Below are 16,729 nucleotides of genomic sequence, written 5' to 3'. Positions count from 1 at the left end.
AAGATTAAAACAAGGTTACAGATGTCATTAGAAAAATAAAAGCAATATCACATGTGTTAGAGAAGAGAGTTGCTTAGTTATTTTTGTGACTGGAAAATATCCTTGTTTCTGTCTCATTTCAAAATTACAGAGTGGTCCTATTTCAATTTTATTTTCAATTTTGTTCCACCAGAGTTAAGGGAGGTGCCTTGTTTAATTATTTTTTCTAGTTTGTAAGAATTGTTTCTGACTTGCCTAGGACACCATATGTGTCCAAGATAGATTTCCTGTTAGATGAACCATGGTGAGAAAGTAGCCATTTATTTTCATTTTTGAGGGCTTTTGAGTATTAAATTATGTCAAATACATTTTCACCATCTATGAAGAAAGTAATACTATTTTTTCCTTATATTTGTTAGTAGTATAAACTTACATACATTTTCTGATATTAATCCACCATTGCACCCTGAAATAAATTACAGTTGTTCCTAAGGCATTGTTTCAGGAGTTTACATTACTGAATTTTTAGGAGCTTACATCAATATTCATAAATGAGATCAGACTTTTATATCCAGTAAAAAATATCTTTTAAAAGTGAACAGGGGCACCTAGGTGGCTCAGATGTTAAGCATCTGCCTTTGGTTCAGGTCAGTTGAGAGTCCAACTCTCTCACCTCAGGTCATGAGATTGAGCCCCACGTCAGGCTCTGCACTGGGCATGAAGCCTACTTAGGATTCTCTTTCTCTCCCTCTCATAAAATAAAAATAAAAACTAGATTCACACACACACAAAAATAAAAATAAATAAATAAATTCACATATATAAGTGATGATTTTCAGAATAAAAGAATTCAATGTTACAGTTAAAGGGTAAAGATTGACAGTTGGATAAAAATAAAATTTAAACTATATCCTCCTTATAATGGGCATATTTTAAAACATTAAGTTTGAAAGTAAATGGAGAGAAAAAGATATGCTGTGCTTATACTAATCAAAAGAGCAGGGATAGCTGTACTAATATTAGGTAAAACTTTATACTAGAAATCATTACTAGTATTAGAAAAGTGTAACTACATAATTTTTATCAAAAAGCCAGTTAAAAATTGTAGGTATCTAAAAATATGGTCTCAAAATACATAAAACATAAAAAGGAGGACTTTGAGGACAAACAAACATTCATTGTCATGGTAGCTAATTTTAACATACATCTCTCTCATTGTGATAGAAAAAGGACATTAAAAATCATTAATGCTGTATAATATTTGAATAAAACAATTAATAGACTAAATCTAAAGAAATATATAAAGCATTGTACTCAAAAATGAAAGAATGAAACTCTTTTTTCATATACACAGGAATATTTATTTAGAACTTATCATATGTTGGATTAAGGCAAGTCAATAAATTTCAAAGATATAAAAAGATATATAAATAGATATTTGTAAAAGATACCATCAGAACAATACAAACCTTTGTAAATATCAGAAGAAAAAAAAAGGGAATAACCCCCAATCATATCAATAAATATAAATAGATCTAAATCACACATTGTTAAAAAAAAAAGACTTTAAAATTGCAATTCCAAATAAAAGCCAAATCCATGCTAACCTGAAGACACTCCTTATGCAATGATTCAGAAATGTTGAAAATAAAATGGAAAGAGTATGAAATTAGGAGTCTGTCTTAATATAAAGAAGGTGGAATTCAAACTTAAGAGCATCAAAAGTTACCAAAAATGGCATTAATACTAAACTGTAGTATTTATAATGGAGATAGAAAAGTTATGAATATTTTTGTACCAAACGACAGGCAACCTCTGTAAGGCAGAAATTATAGGAGAGATGAGAAAAAATATATAATACATGAGATGTTTGATTTTGTTTGATTTTGTCCAAGATAGGTTATGTCAGTAAAGAATAGATACAAAGAATACATAAGTGATAAAGTCAATTGTGTAAGCATGATCAATATCTGTCTAATTCTATATCCCTCAAAAATACTTCATTTATGAATATGACCATTTTTGCATACATTTTAAAAATATATATATATTCTTCAATTGTAACTGAATTAAATAAGATAAAACAAAATCAGAATATGAAAACTCCCTCCCTTTCTGAAAAATATTTTAAAGATTGTTTTTTATTTTGTAATTAATCACACACTCCATCAACTAAGCCAGCCAGGTGCCCCTTTCCCCTTTTGAAATTTAAAAAAATCATTTTAGGTGATTCTTGCTTTTACTCAAGAATTACAAAAATGTCTAGAAAATAATGAAAATATCACATATCAGAAACTATGAGATGCAATAAACAACTACAGGGAGAGTAATGTATATACACATTATACACTCATTTCAAGAAAAAAGAAGGGGTGTCTGTGTGTGTCAGTCAGCTAAGCATCTGACTTTGGCTCAGGTCATGATCTCAGCATCCTGAGATAGAGCCCTAAGTCAGGCTTCCTGTTCATCAAGGAAACTGCTTCTCCTTCTCCATCTTCCTGCTACTCCCCCGGCTTGTGCTATTACATAAATAAATAAAATCTTTTTTTAAAAAAGAAAGATGAAGAAAAAGAAATAACTGAAAAACGACTCACTAAAAAATGAATGGAAGGAAAATATATAAAAATGTACACAAGTACATAAGTTAATAATTAAAAATATAAAACCAGCTAACAACAATTAAGTCAAGACACTAGAACTTCATAAAAATAAAGAAATGGGTAAACTTGCCCCCCCAAAAAGGAGATGTAAGTACATTTAAAGAAATGATAAGTTAATGCTGCTATAAACATTGGAGTCCATATATCCCTTTGAAATAGTATTTTTGTATTCTTTTTGTAAATACCTAGTAGTGCAATTGCTGGATCATATTTTTACCTTTTTGAGGAACCTCTGTACTGTTTACCAGAGTGGCTGCACCTGTTTGTATTCCCACTGGCAGTGCAAGAGGGTTCCCCTTTCTCCACATCTTTGCCATCACCTGTGGTTTCCTGTGTTGTTGATTTTAGCCATTCAGACAGGTGTGACATGATATCTCATTGTGGTTTTGATTTGCATTTCTCTAATGATCAGGGATGTCATAGTAACATTATCTACAATAGCCAAATTATGGAAAAAGCTCAAGTGTCCATCAAATGGTAAATAGTTAAAAAAGATGTAGGGTATCAACTTTTGTATCAACATGGACAGGACTGGAGGAGATTATGCTGAGTGAAATAAGTCAAGCAGAGAGAGTCAATTATATGGTTTCACTTACTTGTGAAGCATAAGGAATAACATGGAAGTCATTGGGAGAAGGAAAGGAGAAGTGAGTTGGAGGAAATCAGAGGGGGAGACGAATCATGAGAGACTGTGGACTCTGAGAAACAAACTGAGGGTTTTGGAGGGGAGAGGGTGGGGGTTTGGGTGAGCCTGGTGGTGGGTATTAAGGAGGGTACGTACTGCATGGAGCACTGGGTGTGGTGCATAAACAATGAATTTTGAAATGCACACACACACGCACAAAATTACATTAAAAAAAGATTGTGTGTGTGTGTGTGTGTCTGTGTGTGTATAATGGAATATTACTCAGACATAAAAAATGAAATACTGCCATTTGCAACCACATGGGTGGAGCTAGAGAGTATTATGCTAAGCAAAACAAGTCAATCAGAGAAAAACAAATAACGTATGATTGCATTTGTATGTGGAATTTAAGAAACAAAATAAATGAACAAAGGGGGAAAAAAGAGAAACACAAACCAAGAGACAGATTCTTACCTATAGAGAACAAATTGATGGTTCCCAGAAGAAAGGTGGGTGGGGGAATGGCTGATGGGGATTAAGGAGTGTGCTTGTGATGAGCACTGGGTATTGTATGGAAGTGTTGAATCACTATATTGTACACTTGAAACTAATATTACACTATCTGTTAACTAACTGGAATTTATATAAAAACTTCTTTAAAAAGAAATAAGAAATACAACATACAAAAAAAAGAAACACAAAGTGCTTGAATTCCATAGAAAAAAACTTAAAATCTTTAAAGGTTTTATTTGATTTTTTATTTGAGAGAGAGAGAGCACATGGAGGAGCAGAGGGAGAGGGACAAACAGACTCCACAATGAACATAGTGCCCAATGTGGGGCTTGACGTCATGATCCTGAGATCATGACCCAAGCCAAAACCAAGAGTCAGACACTCAACCAATTGAGCCACCCAGGTGCCCCAATAAAATTTAAATTTTTAAAGGAACTCATAACTTTCTAACTACAAATGAATTATTAAAACTGATGTCAGAAGAAATAGAAAATAAAAATAGAAACTTTCACAATTTTTATAGAAATAAACTTGTCAAAGATTCACTCTTCAATGAGATAAGATGAAGTCCCAGATGGCTTCACAGGGGCTCTTTCATAAGCTTTTTAAAGAGCAGAAAAGAACAATGGTATTTAAATATTCAGACCCTAGAAAAATTAAAACAACAATATAAAATAAAAATATACTTAAAAATAAAGTTTACATATAAGTGAAATCATATTGTGTCTTTCTCTGTCTAATTTCACGTAGCATAATGCCCTTAAGGTCCATCCATGTTGTCACAAATGTCAGGACATCCAAATTTTTATGGCTGAATAGTATTTCATTGTATAAATATACCATATTTTCCTTATCCATTCAACCATCATTAGACTGAGGTTTCCATGTCATGGCTATTGTAAATAATGCTGCAATGAATAGCAGATACTTTTTTTAGTTAGTGTGGATAACTTTTTGAGTTAGTGTTTGTGTTTCCTCCAGGTAAATACCCAGATATGGAATTAATGAAGCATGTGGTAGTTCTATGTTTAATCTTTAGAAGAAACTCCAAACTGTTTTTCCTGCACCAGCAGTGCACAGATTTCCCTTTTCTCCACATCCTCACCAACATTTGTTATCTCTTGTCGTTTTGGTAATAGCCATTCGAACAGGTGTGAGGCAATATATCATTATGGTTTCCATTTGTATTTCACTGATTATCAGTGATACTGAGCACGTTTTCATGTACCCTTTGGTCATCTGATGTCTTCTTTGGAAAAAATATCTGTTCAGATCCACTTTTTAAAGATTTTATTTATTTATTTGAGAGAGAGAAAGAGAGAAAGAGAAAGCATGAAGTGGGGGAGATCAGAGGGAGAACCAGACTCCGCCAAGCAGGGAGCCCAATGTGGGACTCTACGCTGAGACTCCAGGATCATGATCTGAGCTGAAGGCAGTTGCTTAACCAACTGAGCCATTTAGGTGCCCCCATATCCATTTTTCAATCAGATAGTTTGCTATTGAGTTGTATAAGTTTTTTTATGTATTTTGGATACTAACACCTTATCAGAGATAATAATTTGCAAATATTTTTTCCCTTTCAGTAGGTTAACCTTTCATTTTATTCATGGTCTCCATTGCAGTGCAGAAGCTTTTTAGTTTGATGTTGTATGGTTGTTTATTTTTGTATTTTTATGTATATAAAGACACATATTATATATATCATATAATTCTTATCTATGAGTGTTGGCCTAGTAGAAGTTGCTTGACCATTACTAGAAATAAAATCCTATACATTACATTAATAGATTTAATAGAAGAGTTCTTTCCTAATGATATTTAAATAGGCAACTTCCTCTAACAAAATTCTGTCTTGAGTACCTAGCAGTGCACAGTGAATATGTGTTGAAAACTCCAGTTAGAGATGTTAGTATTCCATCTTACTACAGTGGGTTCCACCTAGAAATGAAATAATCCTTGTTGGGAGCTCTTGAGGATCAAACCTTTTTAGCAACATGGGTTACAAAACCAGGTTTTCTATCTCATCCTTATAACTATATGCTCAATTAAATAGTTGACTTGGGCCTATTCTTATGATTACTCTCTTGATTCAGATTAGGTCAAGAATTGGCTACTGTCCTCAAAATGACCCCATTCTCAACCACATGACAGGTCAGGAAATGCTGATGATGTATGCCAGGCTGCGAGGGGTCCCTGAGCCAGACATTTGCAAGTATGTGGAAACCTTTTTGTATGCAATGCACCTGGAAACAAATGCTGATGAGTTTGTCCACATATACAGGTCAGACATAGTGCTATTGCAATTAAGCTGCCTACTTGTGTTTCTACTTTTCAAAATGAATGCCTGCAAACTCAATCTGATCCATCTGTCACACAGGGGCAATGGCTGTGAAATAGCCTAAGGTCCTGTCAGGGTTCAGAGGTCAGGAATAAGGCAGATCCCACCTATATGAATTTAACCTTTTGCAGACGTGAGCTGTAGACTTCACATTTTATTTATTTATTTATTTATTTTTTATTCTTTTTTTTTATTTTCAGCATAACAGTATTCATTGTTTTTGTACCACACCCAGTGCTCCATGCAGTCCGTGCCCTCTCTAATACCCACCACCTGGTTCCCCCAACCTCCCACCCCCCCACCTCTTCAAACCCTTCAGATTGTTTTTCAGAGTCCACAGTCTCTCATTGTTCACCTCCCCTTCTAATTTCCCCCAAACGCCTTCTCCTAACTCCTCATGTCCTCCATGCTATTTGTTATGCTCCACAAATAAGTGAAACCATATGATAATTGACTCTCTCTGCTTGACTTATTTCACTCAACATAATCTCTTCCAGTCCCGTCCATGTTGCTACAAAAGTTGGGTATTCATCCTTTCTGATGGAGGCATAATACTCCATAGTGTATATGGACCACATCTTCCTTATCCATTAGTCCGTTGAAAGGCATCTTGGTTCTTTCCACAGTTTGGCAACTGTGGCCATTGCTGCTATAAACATTGGGGTACAGATAGCAGATGGCCCTTCTTTTCACTACATCTGTATCTTTGGGGTAAATACCCAGTAGTGCAATGGCAGGGTCATAGGGAAGTTCTATTTTTAATTTCTTGAGGAATCTCAGGGAGATTCAAATTAAAACCACATTGAGATATCACCTTACACCAGTTAGAATGGCCAAAATTAGCAAGACAGGAAACAACATGTGTTGGAGGGGATGTGGAGAAAGGGGAACCCTCTTTCACATTTTATTTTAAAAAAGTACCTTCATCCTTATCTCTTTATTGTTTTTTCTTTCCCTAAAACAAAAATATTTTACCAATAATGATGCTGAAATAAATTACCAAGAAAAGTCATTTCAATGAAAATGAATTGATATATACATCTGGACTTGGGCCTGCTGCTTTGTGAGTCATATCAAATCAGCATTCTGTATACATGAGCTAATTCTTATGAATTAATGACATGTGTACCCTTATCTTCTTTCTCCTCTACTTTCTCCTTTGACAATAAAGTGAAGGAAACAGACGTAGACTGAACACTGCTATTGCCCTTATGGGAAAATCCTCAGTTGTCTTCCTGGATGAGCCATCTACTGGCTTAGATCCAGCAGCCAGGTGCCTGCTATGGGACACAATTACATGGATGTGTAAAAGAGGCAAAGCTATTGTTGTAACTTCCCACAGGTATGACACATTGGGAAGCTTGGTTGAGAGTTAGAAGAGTATAGGAGGGAATTAGGTGGAGCCAGAAATAAAGGCAGTGAATGCTTAAGTATATGAGCTACATAGGAGGGATTGTGGGTAGAGGCTGATTCTTGGCTGATGCCAGGAATCCTCAGTTGAATTCAGGAATCCAGAAATGACTGGATAAGAAGATAAGGAACTGTTCCTATTGTTATTTAGGAATTGACTGCTTTGAATCTTAAGATCTCCTCTCCCCAAATATGGTCTTAGTGGTGATTATCTGCATTACTGAGCTTTTCTATAGCAACTGTTACTTTATAATCCTAGCTCTGTTTTGAGATATGGAATTTTCCTGCTGAAAGGCAATCTCTTCAACCATATTTCCTTTGTCTTCCTAGCATGGAAGAATGTGAGGCCCTCTGTACCAGACTAGCCATCATGGTAAAGGGGAGGTTCAAGTGCCTTGGCAGCCCTCAGCACTTAAAGAACAAGTTTGGTAATGCATACACTCTGACAGCAAAGATTAAGTTTGAAAACAATGAAGATAAACTAGAGAAGTTCAAAGAATTCATGACAGCAACTTTCCCAGGTAATGTAGGCAGGACCTCCTTGTGATGACTGTGTTAATTTTTTACATTGTTCTGCTTCATATCTTCAATAATTAACCTTTCCTGCAAGTTATTTTTTTACTGAGCTTTTTAGCGTGTGTGTGTGTGTGTGTGTGTGTGTGTAATTGGAATAATTTCTCTATGATATTATACATGATCTCTTAGCACGTACTTTCTCAAAACAGTAGAGGCTATTATGGGAATCAACCAGTAAGACAAACCTGTTCATATGTTTTCATCTAGAATTAAGTTACTGAGATTGTCTGTGTTTTTACCCTTGATAATTTTTTTAAGATTGTTTTTATTTATTTGAGGGAGAGAGTACAACATAGAAAGAGAGCACAAGCAGGGGGGCATGGTAGAGGGAGAGAAAGAAGCAGACTCCCAGTTGAACAGGAAGCCTGATGCAGGACTAGATCCTAAGACCCTGGAATGGTGACCTGAGTCAAAGGCAAATGCTTAACCAGCTGAGCCACCCAGGCACCCTCCCTTGATAATTCTTTAAGGTTTCCTCTTGACCATGTATCTTCTGCCTTTCCTTGGTCCCTAAGACAAGCAATGCTTATGAAATGCAAACTAGAAAAATAAACTTCCTTTACTCCTTTCAAGGAGATAATCTAGATGTGTAACACATAAAAATCAATCATTCTGCTTTTGTGGCTATACTCAGTAAGTGCTTCTCTGTGCTCATGGTACAGAGTCATTGACAGCCAACTCTATTTACTTCTATTCCCAAACCTTTTAAGAATTTTTATTTCCTTAGTCTCCAGCTTGAGTGATCACTCTATCAACAATGTAGTGGCCAAATGGTCAGGACACAAGATTAAAAACATGGAGGCTATAATGATGATAAAGCAGTAAATGGTATTGGATTGTACTAAGGAAGTCACAGTAATAAAAGAGTGGAGGATACAATAGGAAATGGATATGATAGGATACACAAGCGTGCATGCTCAATTAAGGGAAGAAACCACTATGTGGGAAAGATCATTAATTCAGTATTAACTATATTAACTATACCTAGATATCCAGATAAATATGTCTGTTGGGCAGTTGAATATTCATTTAGTCATTCATTCATATGATAAAGATTTATGGAGTGCTTATTGCCTTCAGTGTTCAAGTTATGGAATTAACTACACAGTATCATAAATGCTCTTTCAAATGTGTATTTCTTTCTTTTTTCCTTTTCTAGATAATCTTTATGTATGTTATTTAGAAAAGGGGAAAAGAAAGAAAATAGTTGCTCTTTCTATAGCATGGCAGATTATACTCTCAAAAAGATTCTTCTATTACATACTGGAAACATAAAGTAGAATTGTGTTTTAATTATTTGCTTAGACTGACAAAGAAAATGAGAAAAATTCAAAAAACCAAAACAGAACAGAAAAAAAATCATCAAGCTGAAACTTGATAGTAAAAATTTAAAAATGCAAAAGCTGATTTGCCTGAAGCAAATTCCAATACCAGTACTGAGATAGGAGGTGAAACTTTGGCCTCATGGCAATGTTGGGCAGATTAACCTAAGATTCCCATAGTAAGCAAGGACCTTCAAAAATGAACAGATGCTCTGGTTTCAAGCCCAGCATGTAAGAAGTTTGGAAATTGCTACTCTGTCTTAACAACTAAAAAGCTGAACAAACTGAAAAATCAACAAACTCTTCTAGAATCTAAAAGAGAGATGATGAAACAGGGCAAACCACTGCAGCCAAGATTGGAAAGACAGGCAAATACAGGAAGTCCTGGTTTACCAAAGCAGAGACTTAAAAGCAGAAAGCACATTGATAACCAGGGCCAGGGTAAGAAACCCTGAACTGTAGCTGAATTGCTAGGTGTGCTGTGTGGCTAATTCTAAGAGGTAAAAATGCCAGGGAAGGCAAACATGGGTATTTCTACAACCAGATTGCCACAGTAAATATCAGACAAAAACCCCTGCATATTTCCCACAGGGGGAAGGGAAGAGAAATCATTTTGAAATATACCAGACAGCTCTTTGTAACAAGGCCTATTCTCAGGAGGAAACTAGTTAAACTAAACCAAACTGAATAGAGTATAATCAGAGCCTGATCTTGAAGAAGGGAAATACCCAACTTTAGCCATCTTTTTCCACATAAGGGAGGAGAAGAAAAAAAAAGAGAAACTTGTGAACTTCACAATCCAGAGGCATAGGCTCAGTAAAAGTGTGAGAGTTACATAGGCTTCTTCCCAGCACCACACCACCATATTACTAATGGCCTAATTATAGCAGTTCCTTTTTCCCAAGAAGTCTGGCTATCAGGAAAAAATTACAAAGCAAACAAAAAGCAGAAAACACAATTTGAAGAGACAGAACAAACGTTAGACCAGACATGGCAAGGATGTTGGAATTATCAGAGCAGTAACTGAAAACAACTATGATTAACATGCTCAGGGCTATAATGAATACAGTAGACAGTATATAAGAACAGATGGGCAATATAAGCAGATTGAGGGAAATCCTATCTAAGAACAAAAGAGTAATGCTTGAAATAAAAAAAACTATAATAGAAATGAAGAATGCATTTGATGGACTTATTATTAGACTGGACTTGGCTGAGGAAAGAATCTCTGAGCTAGAGGATGTATCAATAGAATCACAAAAAAACAAAAAGCAAAAAATACAAAGACCAAAAAAAAAACACCCCAGAATATGCAGACTGTAGGACAACTACAAAATGTGTAATGTATGTATAATGGGAATACAGAAGAAAAAAAGAGAAAGGAACAGAAGAAATATTTGAAACCATAATGACTGAGAATCTCCCCCAAATTAATGTCAACACCAAACCACAGATCAAGGAAGCTCAGAGAACATCAACAGGATAAGAGTAAAACAAACAAACAAAAAACCATACCCAGGCATATAATTTTTCAAATACAGAAAATCATAGAAAAAGAAAAAATCTTGAAAGAAACCAGAGGAAAAAGACACCTCATCTATAGAGGAACAAAGATAACAGTCACATCCAACTCTCAAAAACCATGAAAGTAGGGGTGCCTGGGTGCTCAGTTAGTTAAGCATCTACATTTGGCTCAGGTCCTGATCTCAGGGTTGTGGGATTGAGCCCCATGTCAGGCTCTCTGCTCAATGGGAAGTCTACTTCTCCCTCTCCCTCTGCCCCTCCCCCATTCATGCTGGCTCTCTCTCTCTCTCTGAAATAAATAAATAAAATATTTAAAAAAATAACATGCAAGCAAAGAGTGAAGTGAAATATTTAAAGTGTTGAGAGAATAAAACTACCAACATAGAATTCTGTACCTAGAGAAATTACCCTTCATTGTGAAGGAGAAATAAAGACTTTGCCAGGTAAGAAAAAAAATTGAGGGAATGTTTTGCCAGTAGACGTGCCTTGGAAGGTATGTTAAAAGAAGTTCTTTAGAGAGAAGGAAAATGATGCAGGTCAGAAACTCAGATCTACATAAACAGAGGAAGAGTATCAGAGAAGGAATAAGTAAAGATAAAAATGAAAACTTTTTTCTTATTCTCAACTGACCTAAAAGATAAGAATTTGTTCAAAGTAATGAGAGTGATGTAATCAAACTGACCAAATAGGAGTTTTCTACTGTCTTCTTTACAAAGAACACCCACATGCAAAAGCCCCTTTGTGGAAGTTGGAGAGTCTCGTAGAGAAATTCTAGCACATCAGTAAGCAGACAATTCCAAGGTTGGTCATATTTGATGAGGGGAAGAGAAACAATTTCACTTTACCCATGTCACCAGTGCCAAGAGAAAACTTCTTTACCTACAATTCCCCCCATGAAGTAAAGTAAGAATGAATGAGTAAACACCTGGCTTCCCAAGTTGTGAGGGATGCTGGCAAAGAGATACACTTTTGTCTTGCTCCAACCAGAATACTGAGATGGCACTGCATGACAGGAGCAAGGACAAGCTGGGAGAACAGCAGCAGCCAAGACTCTAGAGGTCATCGAAGAGAGGCAGATCTTACAAATCACTTTGAAGATCCCATCAAAAAGTCTGCCCATGAGCAGCTATTAACACCTTGACTACAATTCCCACAACTGGTCCACAAACACACGTTATGCTCCATGCAAGTCACCCACATGAATATCCTGTGGCTGGCTCCCTATGTGCAACCCCAAGGGTGTCAAGAGTGAGACTCTGCAAATGACTGGTGTGCACACAATCTGTGGGATTAGATGAAGGTACACCAATTTAAGCATTCAGCATCATGCTATGGAGAGCAAAGAATATACTCTTACCACCTAGCCTAGCATAGCAGAATTGACAGAATTGTCTTAAGAATTCACTTCCAAGAGGGAACAAGTAGTATGAAGCAAGGTTACCCATTGAAAGGGTCTAAGAAAGCCTCAGAATCCCTACCTGGTTGATAGAAGGTATTTTCTTCCTGAAGGCCGTCAGAAAAGACTGGAGGAGGTGACTGCTACTTCTAATGTAAAGACTCAGGCTCAAAGTGACGGGATGAATAAAGATACTCCATGCAAATAGAACCAAAAGAGATCAGTATTGCTATATTCATATCAGTTTTAAGTCAAAGTCTGTATCAAATGACAAAGAAGTTCATATAATGACAAAGGAGTCAATTTTATCAAGATGATATAACAATGTTACTCCCATCACTCTTACTCAACATAATACCAGAAGTCCTAGCCAGATAAAGTAGGCAAGAAAAAGAAATAAAAGTCATCCAAATTAGAAAGTAAGAAGGAAAAGGGTCTTTGTTTGCAACAACTGATTCTTTGTAAATACAAATAAATAAAGTCCATAAATATCCAGCCAGGATAACTAAGAAAGAGAAAAGATACAAATTACTAATATCAGAAATGAAATGGGGCACATCACTGCAGAGGCCAAAGACATTAAAAGGATAAGCAATACTATGAACTATTCTATGTCCACAAATTTGATAATCTAAATGAAATGGACCAATTCTTTGAAAGACACAATATGCCAAAACTCACACAAAAATAAATAATCTGAATAAGACTTTATCTATTAAAGAAATTGTCTCAATAATTGAACTCCCCAGCACCAGGCCCAAATGGATTTACTGGTGAATTCTACCACACATTTAAGGGACAAATTATACCAATTGTCTACATTAACTTTCAGTGGATAGAAGCAAAAGGAATATGTCCTAAATTATTCAGTATTGTGTTTTTTAAAGATTTCATTTATTTGAGAAAGAGAGAATGCAAAAGCAGGGGTGGGGTACAAAGGGAGAGGGAAAAGTAGACTTCCCACTGAGCAGGGAGCCCAACACAGGGCTCGATCCGAGGACCCCAAGATCATGACCTAAGCTGAAGGCAGATTCTTAACCAACTGAGCCACTCAGGCACCCCTCAGCATTATCTTAACACCAAAACAGGGCAGGGGTGCCTGGGTGGCTCAGTCGGTTAAGCATCCATCTTTTGATCTCCGCTGAGGTCTTGATCTTGGGGTCAAGAGTTCAAGCCCAGCCTTGGGCTCTATACAGGGAAGCCTACTAAAAAAGAAGAAGAAGAAAGAAGAAAGGAGGAGGAGGAGAGAGGGAGGGAGGGAGGGAGGGAGGAAGGAAGGAAGAAAGAAAAGGAAGGAAAGAAGAAGAAGGAGAAGAAGAAAGACAGAAAAGAAAAAAAAAAAAAACCCAGACATATCACAATCATCCAGTGTGATTTATCCCATGGATACAAGGCTGATTCAGCATTCAAAACAGAGCTAATAAAATCCAACACATAAATAGGCTAAAGAAGAAAAATTCCATGATTCTATCAATAGATGTAGAAAAAGCATTTGACAACTTCAACACTTACTTATGGTTTTTAAAACTTGCAGTATACTAGTAACAGATAGGAATATTCTTAATGTGATAATGAATGTCTACAAAAACCTATAGCTATCAACATACTTAAATGTGAGAAACTTGAAGCTTTCCTACTAGAGCCAGGAATAAGGCAAGCATGCCCCATCTAACCACTGCTCTTCAACACTGTACTTGAGAACTCACCTAAGACAAGAAAAGGAATAAAAGACATACAGGTTAGGAAGGAAGGAATGTGGTTTTTTTTTCCATTGAGCACAAGATTGACACATTAGAAAATCTGAAAGATGGACCAAAAACTCTGGGAATTATTAAGTGGTTAAAGCAAGGCTGTAGGATACAAGCTTAATATACAAAAGTCAATGACTTTCCTGTATACCATCAATGAACAAGTAGAGTTTTAATTTGAAAACACAGTACCATATACATTAGCACCCCCGAAAAATGGTATACATAGGTGTAAATGTAACAAAATATATAGAAGATCCACATGAGGAATACTATAAAACTCTGATGAAGGAAGTTGAAGAAGAACCAAATAAATGTAGAGATATTCCATGGTCATGGATAGGATAAGTAATTTTGTGGCTATCAATAAACTGATTCTAAAGTTTATACGGAGAGGCAAAATTCCCAAAATAGCCAATATGATCGAAAAAGAAGAAGTTGCAGGACTGACAGTACCTGACTTCAATACTTGATTAAGGTACTACAATCAAGGCAAAAGTCCCACTCTTTTTTCTGCAGTGAATAGCTCAGCCCTGTTCACTGGGAAGAAGACTAGACAGTTTGGTGAAAACTAGGAGGTAGGGATCATTTGGGGCCATTTAGGAGGCTGGATACCATACCATATATCCACCAACAACAGAGGTGTAGTCATACACTGACAACTTTATAGTAATGAACACAAATGAAGTACAGTTATACACAGCAACACTGATGAATCTTAAAAATATAATGATTGAGAGAAGCCAGATAAGAATAATGCAGACTGTGTTATTGCACTCGTGTGAAGTACAAAAAAGGCAAAATCAAGTTATAGTATTTATGTTTCCATACTTAGCTAAAGCTAATAAAACCATAAAGAATGGGAAAATAAATGTTTACCATAGAGAAGAAGTGAGTCACTAGTGACACATAGCTGACTTCTGGATTGCTGAGTTTCAGTCACATGTTTGTTAGCTTTATTATAATTCACTGAGGTGTACATTTATGTTCCATACATATTACATAGTTTATATGTTTGATGTATTTCCCAATTTGAAAAGTTTTTTTACATATTACCTCATGGAATTTATTTAGGGACTCATGACAAGATAAAATCAGTATTATTGATATGTACTTTTTAAAAAATATATTAATTTCAATTAATTCCATTTTCAATTAATTCCATTTGCAATAATGTCCAGTTGAGTGATAATACATAAAAGTGCATCCTATCAGTTCGGAATGGCTACAGTATTACTACCAGATTTTCAAAAGCTGTAATATCCCATTTCTCCAATGAATGCCTTCACATTTATGTTTTATTATTATGATTTTTAAAATTTCCTTTAGGATGAAGACTGCCTAGTCATAAGAATAGTATAGAGATCCTAAACATACACACACACACACACACACACACACACATGCGTGCGTGCACACACCCATACACACACACACCTGGAGAAAGAAACCACACCCAAATTTTATGAGCAGTTTCAGGACAATGGAACATTAGGATTCATGTAAGTCAGGTTTGGCAAAGTAAGTGTATGAGCTTGCTGTGATTATCTGACCCTCTGTAACTTTTATAAACTATAGATATTAAGACCATACTTTATATGGAAGTAAATCTATTGAAATATTTAACAAAGTGGCAATATACTAAAAGAGAATGGGCTTTGGGATTATATGGTCTTTTGCATTAACATATATTCTCTCTTCCATTGGTACGGACATTTGGAATGGTATTTATTTAGGAATTTTGTAAAACTCTTATCACATATGGAGCCCCTTCTGTTACTTTCCTTTCTTAGGTAACATCAAACACCAGGAGCATCAAGGGATTATTAGCTACTATATTCCCAAAGAGGAAATCTGCTGGGGAAAGGTGATTGTAGAAATCATACTTTTCTAACATTATGTATAACAGAGGACTGATAGAAGGAGGCATTGTGATTCAAACATAAGGAATGGGAGCCTGACATTGGCAGAGAAGAATCTTTGTTACTTTTCAAAGGCACCTATAGTTTAAGAGTTCTGACCCTAAATTCTATTATTCTACACTACCAAAAGAATGAAGATGGAAAACTGCCTCCTCTCTATTTTTCAGCCCTCTTTTCCTTCTACTTTCTAGCTTCCCCCTTCTGTGTCTTTTTGTCCCTAAGCATACGCCTGGCAGGAATTGGGGAATGATGGGGTGGGGGAAAAGGGTCACTGGAGATAGTACAATAGTAATACCATCTTTTTCTTTTTTCCCCTGTTAAAGGTGTTTAATATTTTGGAGGAAGCCAAAGTGCTATTCAATCTAGAAGACTATTCTGTCAGTCAAATAACACTGGAGCAAGTCTTCCTGACCATTGCTAATATTGATAAAACAGAAAATATTTGAGAAATAAAAGTGCTATGAGATTCATTTCCAACCAGTGACCATTATGTCTTGTCTAGATTTCTGCATGTAATTAGATAAAGAGGGAAAAATTTGTAATCTTTGGAGATTAAGATAAGTGACCTGTTGTAAAGAACTGAACTGTAAAGGGTCTGAGATTTTACCCTAAGTGAAAGTTACCACATTGGCATGCCACAGTTTCATAAATACTGGCAGAAGACATTGGAATCTTGGGTCAAAGACACAGGAATTTGAAATCAATGAGAGATAGGC

The 16,729-nt window shown here is 35.8% G+C and overlaps 1 protein-coding gene across 1 annotated transcript in view; it reads left to right on the top strand.

Annotated features, from left to right (window-relative positions):
* Positions 1 to 16,484, top strand: part of LOC116876277 (ATP-binding cassette sub-family A member 3-like) — a gene marked incomplete at its 5' end in the record, with an annotated part of 61,928 nt that extends 45,444 nt beyond the window's left edge. The window contains 5 exons of the mRNA XM_032872325.1: positions 5,871 to 6,058; positions 7,287 to 7,457; positions 7,856 to 8,046; positions 15,885 to 15,958; positions 16,337 to 16,484. Of these exons, the coding sequence (XP_032728216.1) occupies positions 5,871 to 6,058; positions 7,287 to 7,457; positions 7,856 to 8,046; positions 15,885 to 15,958; positions 16,337 to 16,459 (747 nt within the window). The remainder of the gene's footprint in view (positions 1 to 5,870; positions 6,059 to 7,286; positions 7,458 to 7,855; positions 8,047 to 15,884; positions 15,959 to 16,336) is intronic.
* Between the last annotated feature and the right edge of the window lie 245 nt (positions 16,485 to 16,729).

The sequence above is a fragment of the Lontra canadensis genome, unplaced genomic scaffold, assembly GCF_010015895.1.
Source record: "Lontra canadensis isolate GAN:19392208 unplaced genomic scaffold, GSC_riverotter_1.0 scaffold45, whole genome shotgun sequence".
Taxonomy (NCBI): domain Eukaryota; kingdom Metazoa; phylum Chordata; class Mammalia; order Carnivora; family Mustelidae; genus Lontra; species Lontra canadensis.
Note: the sequence above shows the minus strand (reverse complement) of the source record. Positions and strands in the feature narration are given on the sequence as shown.